Source organism: Sinocyclocheilus rhinocerous, unplaced genomic scaffold, assembly GCF_001515625.1.
Source record: "Sinocyclocheilus rhinocerous isolate Xijiao unplaced genomic scaffold, SAMN03320098_v1.1 scaffold1002, whole genome shotgun sequence".
NCBI classification, from domain to species: Eukaryota; Metazoa; Chordata; class Actinopteri; order Cypriniformes; family Cyprinidae; genus Sinocyclocheilus; species Sinocyclocheilus rhinocerous.
Window position 1 is genome coordinate 171966 of NW_015623463.1, and position 20246 is coordinate 192211.

At 37.5% G+C, this 20246-nt stretch overlaps 2 protein-coding genes and 1 non-coding gene across 5 annotated transcripts in view; 1 reads left to right on the plus strand and 2 right to left on the minus strand.

Moving 5' to 3' along the window:
- csrp3 (cysteine and glycine-rich protein 3 (cardiac LIM protein)) overlaps window positions 1-2300 on the minus strand; it is a 5627-nt gene extending 3327 nt beyond the window's left edge. The window contains exons 1-2 of the mRNA XM_016559709.1: window positions 2136-2300; window positions 301-436 (exon numbers count right to left, since the gene is read on the minus strand). Coding sequence (XP_016415195.1) covers window positions 301-436; window positions 2136-2268 — 269 coding nt within the window. The 5' untranslated portion in view covers window positions 2269-2300. The remainder of the gene's footprint in view (window positions 1-300; window positions 437-2135) is intronic.
- Window positions 2301-5980: 3680 nt separating this feature from the next.
- Window positions 5981-6053, plus strand: trnastop-uca (transfer RNA opal suppressor (anticodon UCA)). The gene has a single exon. It is a non-coding gene; the product is annotated as a tRNA-Sec (tRNA).
- A 2814-nt stretch (window positions 6054-8867) lies between these two features.
- On the minus strand, window positions 8868-20014 carry LOC107745800 (transcription factor E2F8-like). Of its 3 annotated transcripts, XM_016559905.1 has the most exons (15): window positions 19961-20011; window positions 19755-19891; window positions 18658-18748; window positions 17490-17735; window positions 17214-17370; window positions 16806-17117; window positions 15999-16160; window positions 15608-15745; window positions 15283-15486; window positions 13510-13594; window positions 12953-13424; window positions 12017-12328; window positions 10924-11059; window positions 10156-10478; window positions 8868-9610 (listed from the first exon to the last, which is right to left on the minus strand). In XM_016559905.1, the coding sequence occupies exons 3-15, from the start codon at window positions 18739-18741 to the stop codon at window positions 9458-9460; spliced, it is 2784 nt and encodes a 927-aa protein (XP_016415391.1). In that variant the 5' UTR covers window positions 18742-18748; window positions 19755-19891; window positions 19961-20011; the 3' UTR covers window positions 8868-9457. The 3 variants fall into 3 exon arrangements, with proteins under 3 accessions (XP_016415391.1, XP_016415317.1, XP_016415465.1); XM_016559831.1 differs by lacking the exons at window positions 19755-19891; window positions 19961-20011 and adding an exon at window positions 18820-19048; XM_016559979.1 differs by lacking the exon at window positions 18658-18748 and having other exon boundaries at window positions 19755-20014.
- Between the last annotated feature and the right edge of the window lie 232 nt (window positions 20015-20246).

Genomic DNA, 20246 nt, shown 5'->3' on the forward strand with positions numbered 1-20246 from the left:
CGCCGCCCAAATGTTCACGCAAAGAAAGAAGGCGTAACTTTTATTCTTGCTGTAGTATTGTTGTTGCTGCCGCCATGTCCTGAAGACGCTGTGTTTCGTTGTAAAAGCGAAACTACTTTGTTTGGCCTTCCAAAAGAGGACGATATCCGCTTCGTCATGCCTTCCAAAAGAGGACGATATCCGCTTCGTCATGCCTGGAAGCGGAGTCCAGCCCGGGGTCGTCACATCAAGTCCGCCGACCGCTGCTCACTCAAGCCTGCAGTGTGTGACGCTGTGTGTTTCGTTGTGAAAGCGACATACTCTTGAGGCTGAAGTTCTTCATTATTGACGGGGTCAGAACCTTTTGGACCATATTTCTTGCCGTAGCAGGATTTGCAGTAAATTTCAAACTCAAGTGCTGCAACTGTAGTGCTGTCCAAACCTTTACGACAAGCCACTAGAGAACAGAAAGACAACTGTTTTAAAATATGACTGTAAAGACACATAAAATATAAAAAGTGTAAAATTATAAATACACTCAATTCAAACATTTGATTTTAAAAGTAGTATCTTTGGCTCAAGGCTGCATTTATTTGATAAAAATGCAGTGAAAACAGTAATATTGTGAAATATTATTACAATTTTAAATAACTTCATATAAAATAAATTTTAAGATGTATTATTTATCATAAATTGAATTTTCAGCATCATTTCTGCAGTCTTCAGTGTCACGATCCTTCAGAAATCATTCTAATATGCTGATTTGCTGCTCAAGAAATATTTATTATTGAAAACATTTGTACTGTTTGGATGCATTTTGGTTTTTTTAGCATTCTGCGATGAATAGAAAGTTCAAAAGAACAGCATTTATTTGAAATAGAAATATTTTTGCAACACAAAACCTCTTGTTGAAGCTGTTGCGAGAGACGGAGTGTAAAGTTGGAGCGTGGTCTCACGGCTCCTCCAGAGGGCTGTCTGCGTTCGTCAGCTGTAGGGTTGCCAGGTTTTCACAACAAAACACACCCATTTGCTACTCAAAACTAGCCCAATCTCATTTTGAGGGGGGCTCCCCATTAAAAATCACGTTCGGGGGTAAAATACACGTTTTTGGCGGGGTTCCCCTGGTAAAATTTGCACTCCAGGGGTTAAATATCACGTTATCGGGGTCGCTTTAACCCGCGTACATGAAAAACAACCCGCGGCAACAGTGATAAAGTAGCCCAGATCCGCGGGAAAACCGCGGACTTGGCAACACTGGTCAGCTGCTGCACTTTCAGCCAGGACGGCTCAAGAGGCTCATGGGAGCTTGCCTTTGTGTCTAATTTTGGGCTGGATGAACAAGAGGCTCTGGGAGACCAAAGCATCCGCAGCAGATGGAAACAGGCCCTTGAATGGTGGCGAACTGCAGGGGTGTTTGTGTTACCAGTCTCAGACTGACTATCACCACCCTTTCTGGCACGACTCAAGCCTTTAAGAGTTAATGCTGCGCCTTTACTTGAAAAAAAAAAAAGCAATATCAATTAAAAACAAAAGACAACATTTCTAATTTTCATTAGTTTAAGTTCTAAAACAACTAAATTAAAACAATAACTAAATTAAAGGCAGAGTAAGTGATTTTTCAAAAACGCTTTAAAAACTGATTCGGGCCGAATCACAAAACAAACTTGTAGCCAATCAGCAATAAAGGGGCGTGTCTACTCATGATGTGGAGGAGAGCGCGTTCAGTGCATGGGACGGACATTAGCCTAGCCAAGCCGAGATTACTAAAACTAACTCAAAATGAAAACAGAAAATACAAAAATGAAATCTAATTCAAAATATTAACAAAAATTAAATAGTGAAATTAAAATAACACTCCTGGAGCTTATTGCTCCATCCTAAAATACTGATTGAACAAAACATTTGATAGTTGAATACAAAACTTCATTAAAGGTACATATGTTTGGCAAACATACTAATGGGCCAAAGGATGCACGTGTTTGTATGTTTTATTAACTTATTTTTATTTATTTGTTTGTTTAATTTAGTTTACATTTTGCTCTTCTTCATCCCACTGGTTTTTCCGTGTTTATGTATGGGGGTTTTTTGTAGCTAAAACTTCTCTATTCAAGAATGGTAAGCGTACCATTAAGTTTACTAATGTTTTGTGGATTTACTGCAGATGAAGCAGGTTTTGTGGAAGCTCCGGCTATTGCACTGGATCTCCTCAGCATGGTAAACCGTCTTCTCACAGGCCGCACACTTGGCTCCTCCACCCCAATTTGGCATCTTCGGCTCTGGCAAAGGCATTCACAAAGATGGGAAAAGAGACGATCAATGCAAAACTGGCAACAACTAGAAAGAATGAGTGTTAAAAACATTAAACTAACACAGTTCAAATCTTTACCATTTGTTAAACACTGACAAAAGCTTCATTTATGTGGTATGTGACAGGTCAAATATAAAAATCGATGTATCCTATCTCAAAGTAATATGGCTCTTTCTATCTCATTTCTGTGAGCATCAGAATATCACCTCACTAGTGTGGAATGCAATGGTAACGGTCCAGAAATAGAACTTTTGTTAGTGCCACTGCCAGCTTACAAGAAATGACTGCTTTGTAGTGTGACTAAAAGACTACAATTCTGTAAAATCTGTTTGAATATTTACATTACCATTAGTGCTGTCAAACGATTAATCGCGATTAATCGCATCCAAAATAAACGTTTTTGTTTGCATACATCCTAAAATACTGATTGAACAAAACATTTGATAGTTGAATACAAAACTTCATTAAAGGTACATATGTTTGGCAAACATACTAATGGGCCAAAGGATGCACGTGTTTGTATGTTTTATTAACTTATTTTTATTTATTTGTTTGTTTAATTTAGTTTACATTTTGCTCTTCTTCATCCCACTGGTTTTTCCGTGTTTATGTATGGGGGTTTTTTGTAGCTAAAACTTCTCTATTCAAGAATGGTAAGCGTACCATTAAGTTTACTAATGTTTTGTGGATTTACTGCAGATGAAGCAGGTTTTGTGGAAGCTCCGGCTATTGCACTGGATCTCCTCAGCATGGTAAACCGTCTTCTCACAGGCCGCACACTTGGCTCCTCCACCCCAATTTGGCATCTTCGGCTCTGGCAAAGGCATTCACAAAGATGGGAAAAGAGACGATCAATGCAAAACTGGCAACAACTAGAAAGAATGAGTGTTAAAAACATTAAACTAACACAGTTCAAATCTTTACCATTTGTTAAACACTGACAAAAGCTTCATTTATGTGGTATGTGACAGGTCAAATATAAAAATCGATGTATCCTATCTCAAAGTAATATGGCTCTTTCTATCTCATTTCTGTGAGCAGCAGAATATCACCTCACTAGTGTGGAATGCAATGGTAACGGTCCAGAAATAGAACTTTTGTTAGTGCCACTGCCAGCTTACAAGAAATGACTGCTTTGTAGTGTGACTAAAAGACTACAATTCTGTAAAATCTGTTTGAATATTTACATTACCATTAGTGCTGTCAAACGATTAATCGCGATTAATCGCATCCAAAATAAACGTTTTTGTTTGCATACATATATTATACTAATTACCATTCATTTGGGTTTTAAATGTTTTTGAAAGAAGTCTCATATGTTCACCAAGGATGCATTTATTTGATGCAGTAAAAACAGTAATATTGTGAAATATTATTACAATTTAAAATAACTGTTTTATATTTGAATATACGTATATTTGAAAATGTAATTTATTTCTGTAGTGCAAAGCTGAATTTTCAGCATCATTACTCCAGTCTTCAGTGTCACATGAATCTTCAGAAATCATTCTAATATGCTGATTTGCTGCTCAAGAAACATCTGAAAGCAGTTGGGCTACTTAATATTTTTGTGGAAACCAAGATAGAGTTTTACATAATTCTTTGATGAATAGAAAGCTTCCTTTTTGAATGATAGTAATTTCTTTCAAATAACAAAATCCCATACTTTTGAATGGGAGTGTAACTTTATTAATCTCATAATGATATTCTCTTTACACATATTCTACTTTGTAAGAAGGAAAGGTTTAGTAATGTCACGACTATTGAATCAATATCAATTAATAACTTTCACATAACGGACAATATCATTAACTTTCATTAAAGAGTCATTAACAGAGCTTATATGTAACACATGCTCATTTAATGTACATTCAAATGTAAATATATTTGTTACATGATCTGTCTAACTGTGAATGCATTATTATTACCTGTTTTTTTATTATGAATTATAATATGGTGTAATTTCATTTTTGTTGATTTTATTGATGAAAGTCATAAGAGTTACCCTATCATTATTACTCAAATAAAACCTGATGAATTCTTCTAAAATCACTTTTTACAATAGTTCTCATTTCCAATGAATATTTTTATGTAAAATATTTATGATTACATTACAGCACAAATGATGAAGCCATTGGTAAACATAAAAATGCAAATGTTTAATTTCTACTTACACAGGTTATATAAGAAATCTTTTTCTGGAAATGATGCTTTCACCTCTGTCCAGCTCAGGGTCCTGATGATGTCCATTTCTGACCCTCTTTGGCGGGGCTTTATATACTGGGCATCACTCCCTCACCTCCACACACACACACTCACTCACTCATAATTTCAAGAGGACCAGGAGGCCGTGCTGACATTCAAATTGGTCCATCCTCCTAAATTAACTGCTGACAATACACAGATGCAATGCAGTTGCAGTGGCCTCCAGTCCTGAGCTCAGATATTCAACAGGCTCTGGAGCATTTGTTCAGCGCTTTAAAGGCTTCAGTGCTCAACTTAGTTTAACAACTGTGTGAGAAGTTCACAGGCTGAATAGCCTAAATATTGGGAAGAATTCATATAGGCTGCATGTACACTAAATGTTCTGGATGACTGATTATTAAAACTGATGATGACAGTTTTTTGTTGTTGTTTTTTTTACCGTTAACCGTTTCTCTGCCTAATTGCAGTTATTTTATGCTTTGGATGATTATCCAAAAGAACAGTCTGTATTTTACAGGCATAATTTCTATAACTACTTTGTATTTGATGCGGCACCTTGCACATAGTCTGAAAAATTATAACGTTTAGACTTAATTCTAATTAGTAACATTATTTCTCTATAATTTAATTTAACTTAATTTAATTTACTGTTTAACCTAATTCAATTGTCTTTTTTCTTTCTTTTTTTTTATTCAGTGGAATAGGAATGGCATTATTAGCCAAAATTACGGATATGCTCTTTGGCATATAATGACAATGAATGGGAATATACAGCAAATATCTAAAAACCCATTAAAGTGTTATATTCATGCACAATATTCCAAGTCTTCAATAGCTATAATAGTTATGTGAGGAAGTTACAGGGCCTACAGGCTTTAACTCGCCGTTCACTGAAAATATAGCACCGATTGCCCATTTACGTAACGATACATATGTAGATTTGTTTACTTACAGCCGGAAGTGCAGCGCGCTTGATACCATATAAGGAGAAGAAGAGGGAGGAGAAACTGCGCAGAATGCTGAAGATGGTGACGATTAGGTGCTTTATGTTCTTGCACTTCTTTATTTTGTTTACTTTTTTAAAGTGGTTTTTGGATGCTTTATATGACACAGTGAATGTTTGTAAGATTTTGTACTTCAATAAAAAAGAAAAGGCTGGGTTTTGAAGAATATATGGGTGAATATATGGTGGCTATACACTATTAATACGTTTTGTTTTAATTCATTGATGTATTACAAAACTGAAATACATTGCGTTCTGTAAAGATGTGGGTTCGGCCAGCCTCGTGGCCTAACGGTTAAGTCGTCTAATTTCAGATCAGAAGATTGCAGGCTCGAATCCTGCCGGGGTCGTATCTTTAGGGTCATTGTTATATAACGGCAAATAAATCCTGAAATAGCTACCCAACTGCTGGAGAACTCCTTCATTGCACAGTTTAGCGCCAACACACATCTGACGCACCTGAAGCTCTTGACTCTAGTTCGGCCAGCCTCGTGGCCTAACGGTTAAGTCGTCTAATTTCAGATCAGAAGATTGCAGGTTCGAATCCTGCCGGGGTCGTATCTTTAGGGTCATTGTTATATAACGGCAAATAAATCCTGAAATAGCTACCCAACTGCTGGAGAACTCCTTCATTGCACAGTTTAGCGCCAACACACATCTGACGCACCTGAAGCTCTTGACTCTCAGGTGTCCAGGATTGGCTAAAAATTAGACAGGTGTGTTGAAGTAGGATTGGAACTGAAATCTGCAGGTAGCTGGATTTCCATGAGCAGAGTTGTCCCCGATGGTGGTAATTAATATATGGCTTTGCAGATATATATAATTCAGTGAAATGATAGTGTGTAAACTGAACTAAACTCAGGGTCCAACATTCTTCACTCCGTTCATGTAGCATAAATGTAATGGGCTGTGATTGATCATCCAACTCTAAACTGGTGTTTATATGGTGATATATTAACTGTATTATCGCATTTCTGTCTACATAGAATCAGAATCAGAATCAGACTGAATATAATTGAATATAGTTAATATATATTATTTACAAATTTACTGTCAGGTATAAAGTATGCTAACATAAAATGACACTATATAGCAAATCTAAACTGCCTGATTTTTTTAATTTAGTTCCAAAATGTAACTTAGATATGTAAGCATGTAATGACAAATAATGATTTGATTGTGTTCAAAGTTAGGCTTACTTCAAAGTGATGATGATAAGTTTAAAGTCCGCATGAAATCAAAATTGACTTTATTTACTTTACTAGCGCACATTGCTAGTCTTGATGTGAACAATTAATCCGTGCAAGTTAATCCACTGAAAAAAATTGTTTATCTTCTTGGTAATCTTTAATCAAAATCTGAACATTTGCTTCCTCTCTGGAATGACATTCCTTCTCTGATGACGGCTTGGGCAGAATATCCTTAAACACACCCCTCTAACCGTTAGCGCAAAAATAAAACCACGCCCTCTCCTCAGTATTCCGTTTCAGCTGGAAATAGGTCACTTCACTGAAATAAAGTCGGCAGCAACTTCCGGTTCACGCGGACTTACCGGGGGGGTGAATAAAGGCATCCTGTAGCGAATCTATGCACTTTTGTAAGATAAATATCCATATTTCAAACGTAATAAACACTTTTTTCTCACTTCCGCTGACTGTGGTACGCGGAAGACATGCAGATGGATGACGTAAGACGTATGCGTCGTGCGCGCCTCTGAGAAATGCAGGAGCAAAGGAAACAAAGTTTCTTACTTTAGCAAAGGAAAACCAGTCTTCTCTTGGCTTATATCGAAATCCTCCGACATTCTTCTTTACAAATCCTCGTTTTGTGCTTCTAATTCGTGAAAGGCGTTTTATTTTGTTTTGTCTCCACGTTCGTCACTAATCACGCAACGCTGACATCTTACGTCATCTGCCGGAAGGGCTTCCGCGTACCACATTCAGCGGAAGTGAGAAAAAAGTGTTTATTACGTTTGAAATACGGATATTTATCTTACAAAAACACATGGATTCGCTACAGGAGGCCTTTATTCACCCACCACCCCCCCCACGCGCACTTTATTCACGTCTTCTGAACTGTTGACAACCAACACCCCATTGAAAGGCTTGGAGGGGCCAGGACATTTTTTAATATAACTCCGACTGGATTAGTCTGAAAGAAGAAAGTCACATACACCTAGGATGCTTTGAGGGTGAGTGAAACACAGGCTAATTTTCCTTTTTGGGTGAACTAACCCTTTAACTTTTGGCAGCGGCTATTTACACTGAGTGAAAATAGCATATTTTCTTAGCGATAGATGCTATTTACACTAAGTGCAAATAGCTATAGATTCTATTTACACTATGTTAAAACTATGTTCTGCTATTTATACTACTTATTGCAAATAGTGCCAATTATCTGCACCTCAGTATTGTAGTACATTATAAAACAGAATGCGATAACTTATTAAGTGTAAATTTTAATTCAAGTTATTAAATGGATGCCACCTTATTGGGACAATAAAGCCCTCCCTACACGTACCCTAACCCTACCCTATACTTTATTTTCAAATTTTTGGTTATTTCCTTCATTTTTATTGAAAATAAATGCTTTTCTGATGTTATTTGAAATTGAAAAAGGGAGAAAACAAGTTCGCCAAAAAGGCGGATTCGAACCCGGGTCGATCGCGTCAAAAGGAACACAACACACGCTTTACCACCTGTGCCACTAAAACTGACAACTAACAACCAACAAGGCGGGCTATTTGCACTTACAGGTGCATCTCAATAAATTAGAATGTCGTGGAAAAGTTCATTTATTTCAGTAATTCAACTCAAATTGTGAAACTCGTGTATTAAATAAATTCAATGCACACAGACTGAAGTAGTTTAAGTCTTTGGTTCTTTTAATTGTGATGATTTTGGCTCACATTTAACAAAAACCCTTTTCCACGACATTCTAATTTATTGAGATGCACCTGTAATGTAAATACACTCTTAACTTTTTTTACTGACTTTGATATGACGTGTGCTCCACTGTAAATTAATCATGTCGGTCTAAAGTAGTTGTAAAGACATTCAAAGTATATGAAGTCTTCTTGCTCATTTTCACATTGGAACTGAGTTAATAAAATTAATTAAAAGTTAATAAAAATTGTAATATCACAAGTTTTTAACTTCGAAAAAACAAGGAGTTCTAAGAACTTTGGATTCATTGAAATATACTGATTCACTAAAATTAATCATTGCTTGAAGACATTCATAAAGATAAAGAAATTTCAGCGATGAAATAGTGGAAGGCATTTCCTCTAAACATTTCACCAACAATGAAATAAACAAGAGTGGAGCACATTCATTTATCTTTATTACATAGAAATCAGATTGTAAAGGCAGTTCAAATAAATGATGTGCAGATAGTAATATTACTAGATTTCATTAACATAAAATACATCTACAATATTTAAAAACACCCTTAATCTAACATTCTCCCATATTAATACATCATAACACAATGCCAAGTTATGGCAATTTAATATACTGTGGTACTTTAACACTTTAAGGTGATGCCACTCACAGCTATTTAAAAAAATCGTAAAAATTTGGCAATTCCTACAATCTCTGAAATTAGATTTCCTTAACAACATTTGATCATTTTTTTCTCATTCTTCCTTTTTTAACCCTAAATTTACAGCATATTTAAAGAAAACCCTTTATTTGGCAAATAAACCCACAACTGTCTTGGTAAATAGTATAGCACCATGTTTGCTGTCCTGCTTTCCTCAAGAGCCTCAGCAGTAAAAAGCATCAAGCACCACAGACTAATGTGAAGTTAATGCAGACCCTACTGTAAAGTAACAATATAAAAAGAGGAAAACATAAAAAAACACTCAAAGACAAATAACAAGCACACACAATGGCTCAAACAGAACAGTGGTTTTTAGCAGCGTAAGGACTGCAGGTGTGATGATCGTCAGTGTGAAGGTCTTAGGTGTCCTCTGGACTCACATCAAGCTTTCTCTGAGGGATGTAGATGTTTCTGGGAGCCGCGGTGTTGGTTACAGTAGGAAAGGAGACGGGCGTGTGAAAGAAACTCTGCTGGAGGTGTTGACAGGCACCTTCAGGTGTGGTTACTAAAGGCTGCAGGAGAAAGAGAGTAAATATGCGAAAAAATAAATAATTTTTTTTTTCATTAATGAAGGAAAAAAAAAAAAAAATCATACTGACACCAAACATTTGAACGGTAGTGTAGGTCAAACTAAATTTCGTTTTCGAGCAATAGGAAAACTAACTTTAATGTGACTTGAATGGGCATATACTACATACATAATAAAATGTTTTTATTTATTTAAAGAAATCCTTGATATTTTGTCATTGGCCAATATTGGTGTTTTTAACAATTTGAAGCCAAAAAATATTTTATTTTACTTTTTCTATTCCAGGTTTCCTAAAAACATAGTTAAGAACAACAGTTAACTATTTTGTCTAATGTAGATTACAATATTTAAACAAATTATAACATTAGTTATATTAGTAAAAAAAAAAAAATCATAATATTATAACTTCACTTACACTATGTAAAACTAGATTTATTTATTTTTTTTTACAAAAGTGGATTGCTGACTGTATATTATCCCTTATGCTTTACTTTTTCCCATATTGTTTCATAGCTGCCGTGGCTGTACCTGTGGTATGCTGATGAGGGTGACGGGCTGCCCGTGTATGGAGGCCGGCTGCAGAGCTCGGGCAGGTGAGATGGGCTTCACAAAGATCATGCTCTGTGGAGGGAGCCCCAGGTGGGGAGACGGAAGCATGCTGGCCTGCTCAGGAGTGGAGTTTGGTGTGCTGGTGCCGGGGATAAGGCCCAGGTTCTGCAGGGTGAAGTTGAGAATGGCAGGACTGGGGCTGTGGATGCGATGCCCTTGAGAAGGCAAGGGAGAGACGGACGGTATCCGGTGGAGAGGGAACCGGGTGGGGGTAACTTCTTGAGGAAGTGGATGTCTGGAACCTGGAAAGAACAGATACACCAGTGATTGTTCAATTCGTTACGTGCATGTTTAACTGTTTTTCACCATTAACACATGAATAGTGCTCATGAATTGCCATATATCACAAATTTGCATTTTTGTAGTTTACACAGACACAATAATGGTATCATTTTCAAAAACTTGCACTATGAAACCCATTTTCAAATGTTTAAATTTTTATCCTCCCAAATGCGGTTAACATGTAATGAATGGCCACAATGCATAAAAAGTTTTCTGTTTTCAGTTGAAAATGCCCCCCAAAACTAACACAGTTTACTCACAAATAAGGTTTACTCTACCTAAAATCAATATTTGATCAAAGAAATATAACTAGAAAGTATAGCTAGAAAAAATTACTTTCCCACCCCCCAATCCTTCTATAGTAAAATATACAGATTTTTGGTATAACCTTGGGAATTGGCATACCTGCAGTTGGGGTGTGATAGACGTTGTATGTTGGTGTGGAGGCTTTGGAGCTTTCTCCAGTGGAGCATTGGGGATCTCTGAATTTCATGATAGACTGCTGGGAGATCGGAATCAAATAACCTGCGGGGATCAAAGTCTGACGCAAAAAGAGAAATTAGAGTCAAGACTGGTAAAAACAGCTAATAACAATTTGAATCATTCCAACATGAGGAATATTGAGGATCAGACAGACAAGGTGCACACGTGTAGTATTCCTGCACACATGAAGTGTAGTAAATAGTATTCCTACCTCTGTATGTATGGGTCCAGATGGCAGCACCATGTTCTGAACGCTGAGCTTCTGGGCCTGTGATTGTGGTGGTCTGACAGGTGTCAGTCCGGCCTCATTGTCTGAGGTCTGAACCTTCTCCTCCTTCTCCAGGAAGGTCTCCACGCTGTGCTCCAGAGGCGCTGAGCCGGTGATTAGTGAGGGAGGCTGGTTCTCAGAGGGTTTGGAGAACTCCAGGTGCAGGGCTCTCGGGGAAGGCCGGTTGGGGGCAAAAGCCCCTCTATGGGCCTTTAGACGAGCTTGCAGAATCTCACACAGCTTTGGTGAAACAATCTTAAAAGGAAACACACCAGAAGGTTAAAACTGTTACTCCATGTACTGTAAGCACATAAATTGCAGGTACTGAGCAGTTAATTTAAGATAATTCAGACTTAAAATGCCAGTTCAAACATTTAATTTTACAAACTTCCGTTCAAAAGTTCAAAGAAATCTCAATATGCTAAATTCATTTTAAAGCATTTATTTTATCAAACATACAGTAAAAACAGAAATATTATCACAATTTAAAATAACTGCTTGATTTTTTTTTAAGTATAATTTATTCCTGTGATGGCAAAGAATTTTCAGCAATTACTCCAGTCTTCAACGTCACATATTCTATGTCAGGCTTTTAATTGCAACTAGGGGTGTGCGATATGACAATTTTTGATCGTGGACGATAAAAAAAACTCCACGATCTGCTTTTGAAGAAATGAGGATCAGACAGACAAGGTGCACACGTGTAGTATTCCTGCACACATGAAGTGTAGTAAATAGTATTCCTACCTCTGTATGTATGGGTCCAGATGGCAGCACCATGTTCTGAACGCTGAGCTTCTGGGCCTGTGATTGTGGTGGTCTGACAGGTGTCAGTCCGGCCTCATTGTCTGAGGTCTGAACCTTCTCCTCCTTCTCCAGGAAGGTCTCCACGCTGTGCTCCAGAGGCGCTGAGCCGGTGATTAGTGAGGGAGGCTGGTTCTCAGAGGGTTTGGAGAACTCCAGGTGCAGGGCTCTCGGGGAAGGCCGGTTGGGGGCAAAAGCCCCTCTATGGGCCTTTAGACGAGCTTGCAGAATCTCACACAGCTTTGGTGAAACAATCTTAAAAGGAAACACACCAGAAGGTTAAAACTGTTACTCCATGTACTGTAAGCACATAAATTGCAGGTACTGAGCAGTTAATTTAAGATAATTCAGACTTAAAATGCCAGTTCAAACATTTAATTTTACAAATATATTATATTACTGTTCTTTTTCTTCTTATTATATTTACCTACACATTTTTACTAAACATTTTAAAGCATGTGAAATATGTGGGTCCATTTTTGATTAATTGATTTATTTTTTGAAAAGATATTAATGTTTTTCTTTTTTTATTAGTTTTTCACAGATATGGTAATTTATTGTATTGTTTGGACAATAAAATATAAAATAAATAAAAATATGAAAATTAAACATGTAAAACAAATATTTGCAAATATTTAAAATGTAAAATAATTGTTTATGCAAAACTATCCTATATGTTTTAGTTGGATGCATGTTTTATTTATTTGCACATTTAATTAAATGTAAAAAAAAAAACCATGCAATCAACTAAAACACAATTTTGCATAAGTTATTAAATATAACAATAAATAAAAATTGGTTCTGAATTTTTTTTACCTATAAAATATATATATATATATATAAAATTTACCATGCCCTATATTCTTCACATAACCTCACCTTTGGCTCTATCCGCTGCAGTTTAGATGGACTTCCTGCTAAGCTCTTTTCTCCACATGCTCGTTTAAGGGTTGAGGGACTTGTCGGCTCTTTACTGTGTAATGATGGTTGGTTGGTTTGGTTACTGCTAGCTGTGGCAGCCGGTGATGTCTTTGTGTTTGCACTTCCTGGGCTCTCAAATGTCATCGAACGGACTGCTAGGCTAGTGGGCTGCGGTCTGAGAGAAGTGGGGTGCATGTAAACAGCATATGACCCGCCTGCCTGGTGCTGGGGTATCAGAACCGGGATGATCGGGGAGCACTTGGTAGAAAGGTAAGGAATCGCCCCTGCGGGAAGAACTGGGATCTGCATTTGCAAAGGCCTGTGAGACTGATGATTGCTAGCAGACGTGGATTCAGGTAGTTCATATACCAGTGTAGTGCTTCCATTCAGAGCGTCTGTCACCTCATTCTTAGGCTGAATACGATGGCCCCTGGAAGACAAACCATAGGTGTTATGTCTGAAATGGGCAGTTCATTGTCTTTTTTTGTTCTAAGGAACACAAAAACTTTACTCACGTTGATTGTTCATCTAGTTGCTTTTTGCAGATAGCAGCCAGGTGAGCCATTTTGTTTGTGTAGAATTCGCCGTTTGCAGATTCACCTATAAAATGAAATGGGACATTAGTTTTCAGGTGTAGTAAACATCTAGAAAATTTTGATAAACTTCTGTTCAAAAGTTAAAAGAAATCTCAATATGCTAAATTCATTTTAAAGCATTTATTTGATCAAACATACAGTAAAAACAGAAATATTATCACAATTTAAAATAACTGCTTTGTATTTTAATATATATTTTTTTAAGTATAATTTATTCCTGTGATGGCAAAGAATTTTCAGCAATTACTCCAGTCTTCAACGTCACATATTCTATGTCAGGCTTTTAATTGCAACTAGGGGTGTGCGATATGACGATTTTTGATCGTGGACGATAAAATTGTCTCCACGATCTGCTTTTGAAGATATATCGTAGTATCGCGCTACAGCGCACATTCTATCAGATGCAGTTCTGGCTCTTCATTAATTAAGTTATACTGTCGAAAACACACAAGGTGTACATATAAACACAGTTGGTTATGTCTAAAGTGAAAGTAAACAGAGAAAAACAGACGCGCCTGTATATTAGATGCGTGCAGCTCTTAAAGGGACAGTACTAAATATGCTGCCGATTGTCTTTAAAGGGACAGTTCACACAAAAATGTAATTTCTGTCATTATTTACTCACTCACCTGCTGTCCCAAACCTGTATTAATTTCTTTCTTGTGCTGAACGCAAAAGAAGATATTTTGAAGAATGTGGGTAACCAAATAATAGCTGGTCCTCATTGACTTTGATAGTAGGAAAAAATACTATGGAAGTCAGTGGGAACCAGCAACTGTTTGCTTATTCACATTCTTCAACATAACATTTAGCAGAAGAAAGAAACTCATTCAGGTTAAAAACAACTTGAGCGTGAGTAAATGATGGTATAAAAATAAAACATTATGACAGACAGATGACAGAATTTTCACTTTTTGGGTGAATTATCCCCTTAATCTTAAAAAAACATCAAAACACAAAAATAAAAATCACTCGCTGCTCTTGACTGAAGAATATTAATACAGTTGCTTTAATAAGAATCTATGTATAATTTATACAGTGAAGTGAATATAGTGTTTTATTTTTATATTTGTTGATTGATCTTGAATGCTACTGCTAAATACACCTGCTGTACCAGAAAAATAAAGCACTGTTTGTTTTATCTGTGTGTTATGTGTATCTTTGTTCTTATTTTTTTAACAGAAAAGATCAAATAATGCAAAATCGGCCTAAATATCTGCCATTCTTTTTTTTTTAATATATATATTTTGTTACCTTGTAAGCTTTGTTTTTTAAAAATAGGGAAATAAGTTTGGCTGTACTGCTCAGAACAAAATCGGCCTAAATATCTGCCATTCTTTTTTTTTTTATATATATATATTTTGTTACCTTGTAAGCTTTGTTTTTTAAAAATAGGGAAATAAGTTTGGCTGTACTGCTCAGACAAAATAGTAAAACCCACATGTTAAAGAACCGTGATAAAATCGTGATATGATATTTTTGCCATAACGCCCACCCCTAACTGCAACACAAAGAGCCCCAAAGATCATTTTGTTTGTGTGGTCAGATTTCAAAAAGGCAATCTCAAGCTGGAAGGCAGAAGAGAGGCTGGAACTATTAATAACGACTAACCTTAAAGTAGAAAATCCCCACAGAAAACAGAAGATCATTAGTTGGTTGCTTTCTTATGATGAAAAAACAGTTATGGCTCACCTGTCATTTTAATCGGACTAGAAGGAGCAGAGTTGATTTTTCTGCGGTCATCTTGTATACTCTTGACCAGCTTGACTAAGGAATGATGTCGAGTAAAACCTCGCTTTGTTCCGGGTGAGGAAAAGAGATTTTTGGCACAGTTGTCAACAGAGGAACGGGACTCCAGAGGCCGTGATGCTGCTGTTGAAGTTGAGGTCCCCAGATCTATAAAACAAACATAAGCAATAACAACACATGATATAAGAAGTGACCATATACTGACAGCTTAAAATAAACACCATAAATAGGATTATGAGCAATTTCATGTGAAATATGCTACACTTGCCCTTTGGAGATGGTAAGTCTTCTGGCCCAGTCCACTTGAAAGCAGGCTTTCTTCCTCTATCCTCAGTCACATGCACTTTCTTTATCAGCTCTAGGCTGCTCAAAACATTTGCAATGTCATAAAGTCTGCGGATCTTAGCTGCCAACAAAAAAAGAGATCATTTAGATAATCAATTCCATCTTCACTGAGCAGACAGTTAAAATACAGACAAGTTTTAGACTCAAGCATTAAAAAAGGAGTTTCTTCAAAGCAGGTTTTACTGGCTGAGTACACCTGATAATGCACTTTTTGCAAGATTCGTAGCTGTCCGCTGAAAGGGAAAACAAATGTGCCATCCACTATAATAATGATTCAAAGTGCTTTTTATATGCACGATGAGAACAGCACTCACTTTTGAACTTGTTTTTGTCCTGATCGACAATGTGATCTTCACCGATGAGGATCTTGGCAGCTATTTCGAGACTGACCACAGGAGGGCTGGACACCAGGAACAACATGACGAACTTCTGACTCATCACTCTCAGAGATTTGTCTTTTCGACTGTTGGCCAAAGCTGCAGATAAAAACAATGGGCCTCAGTTAAATCTGCATACAAATGTTTCCTGAACAAATCATGATTTACCAATAACTTTTATACTAAAATGTATTCTAAATTTACAAAAATAAATAACGCAGGAACAATTGAAATCACATGTATGGAAAAATCACATACTCTGTTAGGGTTAAATTTCATACATAAATATTTCATCATATTCGGGGAACAATAAGAGAAGCTGTATTATAGAATGAGCTGCAAGGCTTCTCTGCATAAAAAAAACATTTTCAAGTTTTTATCATCTGACATTCGCTGCAGTTATATTCTAAAGTGACTTGATGCAATGTGACTTATAATGCAATTAACATAAAAGCATGTTTTTTTTCTTCTTTCAAGAATGTTTTTCCCCCAGACTTGACCCAATTTATTTTCCAAAAAATACGGTACTCCAAATTCATTAACATTAGAATGAAATTAAGAACAAATTCATGTGTGTATGCACGTGTCGTGTAGTGAATACATTTTTTTCATGAGAATTTCTTCTGATGTACAAATGCGAAATGATCCACACATTTAATAGTAAATGAAACCTAATGCCCTTCTATTATGCATGCATAAAATAATACAGTGTCGCCTTAAGCAGATGGTCGTACATTATGTTACCTGCTTTAGGATCTGCTCCTGAAAGCTCTGCTTGACTAGAGTCTCCATCCATATCAAAACCGGACATTTCTTCATTCTCCTTCTCCTCTCCGTTCAACTCAAACTCTCCCTCTTCTCGCTCTAGGCTTCTTTGACGGATCTGCTGCATCAGTTGGTCGTAGCGGTTCTCTTTGCCGGCCTGTTTCAGCATGGCAAGTGTCTGTGCAAGTTTCACTCGGCCATGCCACGTGTAGCGGTTCTTAGCCAGTCGGCTGACCATGTTTAGGCTCTCGAGAACGTTCATGATGTCGTAGATGCGACGTCGCTCCACATCTGAGAGGTTAGTGAGAATGAAAGCAATCAGGATTGATGAAACACATGATTTGGTGACTGAAATAAGTCGTTTTGTTTGATCATTGAACAACTTACTTAGTTCTGTCGCCACATCGTCGAGGCTGATGTCGTTGTTTACAGCAGGATTGGGGTAGTTTGGGTACCTTGCAAGAAATTTGTAACACAGCAAACCCAGGCTTTTGTCTTTACGACTTGTCTGGAGCTTTTCTACTTCTTCCCCTTGTTCAGGCTCCTGCGTGGCACGACAATGGAAAACACACACATATATATCAAAAATTTTTTTAGCAATACAGACAGTAAATCAACAAATAGTGGGAGATGCATGAGATGCACACGGACTTCTATCGATACCTGGGAGTTTTCCGATTCGCCGCTGTCTACAGCTCGCTCTTTCTCGCGGTTGCGAATCTCAGGACTGGCTGCACTGATGAGCATCTTCAGGTTGGAGGTAGGTGTCCAGGGATCGCTTGACGGTGCCTCAAGGCCCTTAGTAGGTGTTGTCAGGGGCCCCATGTTCTTATGGCTCTCCAGTAACGCGGCTTCTGAAGCCTTACTTGAGTTTTTTAGTGGTGTTTGTGGCTCCACAAAAACATGCCCCTATTTCATAGAAAAAAACATTAGGTTAGGGCTGTCGCGGTGAGGGAATTTCCCTTGCGGTAATTTTGAGTGGCTCAATAGCGCGGTATGCGGTATTATCGCGATACACATACACACACACACACACACACACACTAATAAAACACGCTGTTGAAATCATTTCAACTTTGAGCGCCACTTTAGAAGGCTCAGCTGACCAGCTATGCATCGATGCTAAGACAGAGATTTCACTTTCCTTGAACATGACAATTGCATTCCTCTGCGGTTTGCTCTTCAATAGCACGGTATTGCGATAATCGCGACAGCCCTACATTAGGTCTTATCGATCATGATCATGCTGTTTTTCAAGAAATGTTTCTAGAGTAGAGTTTCCTAAACCTTTTAATACAAAAGGCCAAAAGCCAAAGTAATTGTTGCATTATATCCAACTATATTATATTAAGACATTTTTATTCTTTACATTTCAATGCAAAAATGAAAAATGTTAACGCAGAAAGATAAATTAGAAATGATGATATGCTTCAATGGTTTATTTTTTTTTCTTCCTATTTTTCCCTTTTGTGATATGATATGACAAGACAAATCAAAGGTTAACACAGATCAACTTTGTCCTGGAGGCCTTTGTTTGGGCATGTTTGCTCTAGAGCAGTGGTTCCCAACCCTGGTCCTGGAGGCACCCCAACACTGCACATTTGGCATGTCTCCTTTCTCTGACACACCAATTTCAGGTCTTGGAGTCTCTACTAATGAGCTGAAGATCTGAATCAGGTGTGTTTGATTAAGGAGACATGCAAAACATGCAGTGCTGGGGTGCCTCCAGGACCAGGGTTGGGAACCACTGCTCTAGAGTATGGCAAGTTAACTTTATAGATTCTTCAAATCACTGTTTTGTGATTTTGAAGCCAAAATATCTATAACTGACCGTGTCATTTTCTGATCTTTCCTTGAATGGGCTTCTTAAAGGTTTCCTGATTAGCTTTTGACCTTCTGATAATGTACTGGACATTTTCCACCTAAAGAAAAGGCAACGTTAAAATAATCAACGTCCACTTATTATTATTTACATTTAATAAAGCAGTCCTACCGTTTCTTTACAGCATTATACATTCTTGGAGACAACATTGTGAAGATCAGTCCGGGTATAACGTTCAACAATTTCTCGCTCAGCTAAAACTGATTTTTAAAACTTAACAGATGTCAACCAATGTGCATAAATTAAAAAGTATTATGATTTCAAATTACAGTGTTGTTTTTTTGCGCTTAGTAATAACTGACAAGCGTTCCATCGAATGGCTACGGAGAACTCGTACGAAAACACGCCCCCAACTGACAGCAGCCAATAAGTGCAGCGCTAGGAGGCGGGACTTCACCTCGTCCCGCGCGCCTCCACACTTTTTGAAAACTTGGCGCGGAATCTCGCCGATTGCAAAAGATTTAATCCGGAAGTTACTAACTTTAATACAATTTAAAAGAATTCGTTTAGCTGCCCGATGGTCGTGCGCCTTGGATAACTCAAACAATCTATGTAAACTATTAAGCAGTTTTTTAAATGACCAGAGTACCAGCAGAGGTAGCTAATAACTCAGTCGCTTACGTGCTGTATAATATGTTTATTTAGTATAAAGTGCATAATTATCGCCCAGGAACTAATTATATAAATATACGTACGAACTACGATCAAGACTGTAGTCATGTTGGCTCATAACACTACAAAACTAAGTTAGCGGTTTCACAGTCAGTTAGCGCGGGTTCAAAACTAACTTACCAAGAGCCGCGCCAGTCTGGCTTGTGTCCTAAATGTATGATATTAAACGAAATTAACGTACGTTTTATATTATACGGACAAATATGATCTGTCGATTAATTTTATTAACTAAAGCGGATATGTTAAGCCAAAACAAGCCTGAAACCAGCTAGCGTTAGCCCGCAAGCTTACAGCTAACCACATAACATTACACTTCTCCCCAGTCTACATAGTGCAAAACTACAAAAACATGATACAATATAAAAGTTACTCACCCAAAAAGAGAAATGTACCACTTTCACATACTACTCGACATCAGTCGTGCCCATAAATCCATAGTAATACTGTACAGGTTGGTATTACACGTAAGTTATACAGTTCCAGGTCTCCAATAATACCGCATCCAACACTTCTGTAAATTAACTTAATAATTAAAAGTCGTATTAAAGTAACCGAAAATGAATAAAAAAGAGAAAACAACCCGCTTTTGATGCATAGCTGAGGGAAAGTTGTATGTGGCCGTTTCCTAGTGCGTAAAAAAGTTTATTTGATCAGTCTGACCATTTGTCCCGCCTAGATACTGGACACAGGGCGCTACACTCGCCCCGCCTCCGCTCGCCTCTCCGCCAATCACAGCTGGAGGAACCCAGACTGGAGGCGGAGTCAGACTTCCGCTGCTACTACCACAGCAGGTCAGGGGGGTAAAAAGCCATAGACTGTATAAAAACAGGTAAAAACCAAAAACTCAGTGAACCAGGCTGTTGCGT

Excerpts from the sequence above, each read along its gene's own strand:
- LOC107745800 (XM_016559831.1), bottom strand. The coding sequence starts at position 18,857 with ATGTTGTCTCCAAGAATGTATAATGCTGTAAAGAAACG. Across the intron at positions 18,749-18,819 it reads TATAATGCTGTAAAGAAACG|GTGGAAAATGTCCAGTACAT; the intron begins GTAGGACTGCTT and ends CCTTTTCTTTAG. Across the intron at positions 10,479-10,923 it reads CTATCACACCCCAACTGCAG|GTTCCAGACATCCACTTCCT; the intron begins GTATGCCAATTC and ends TGTTCTTTCCAG.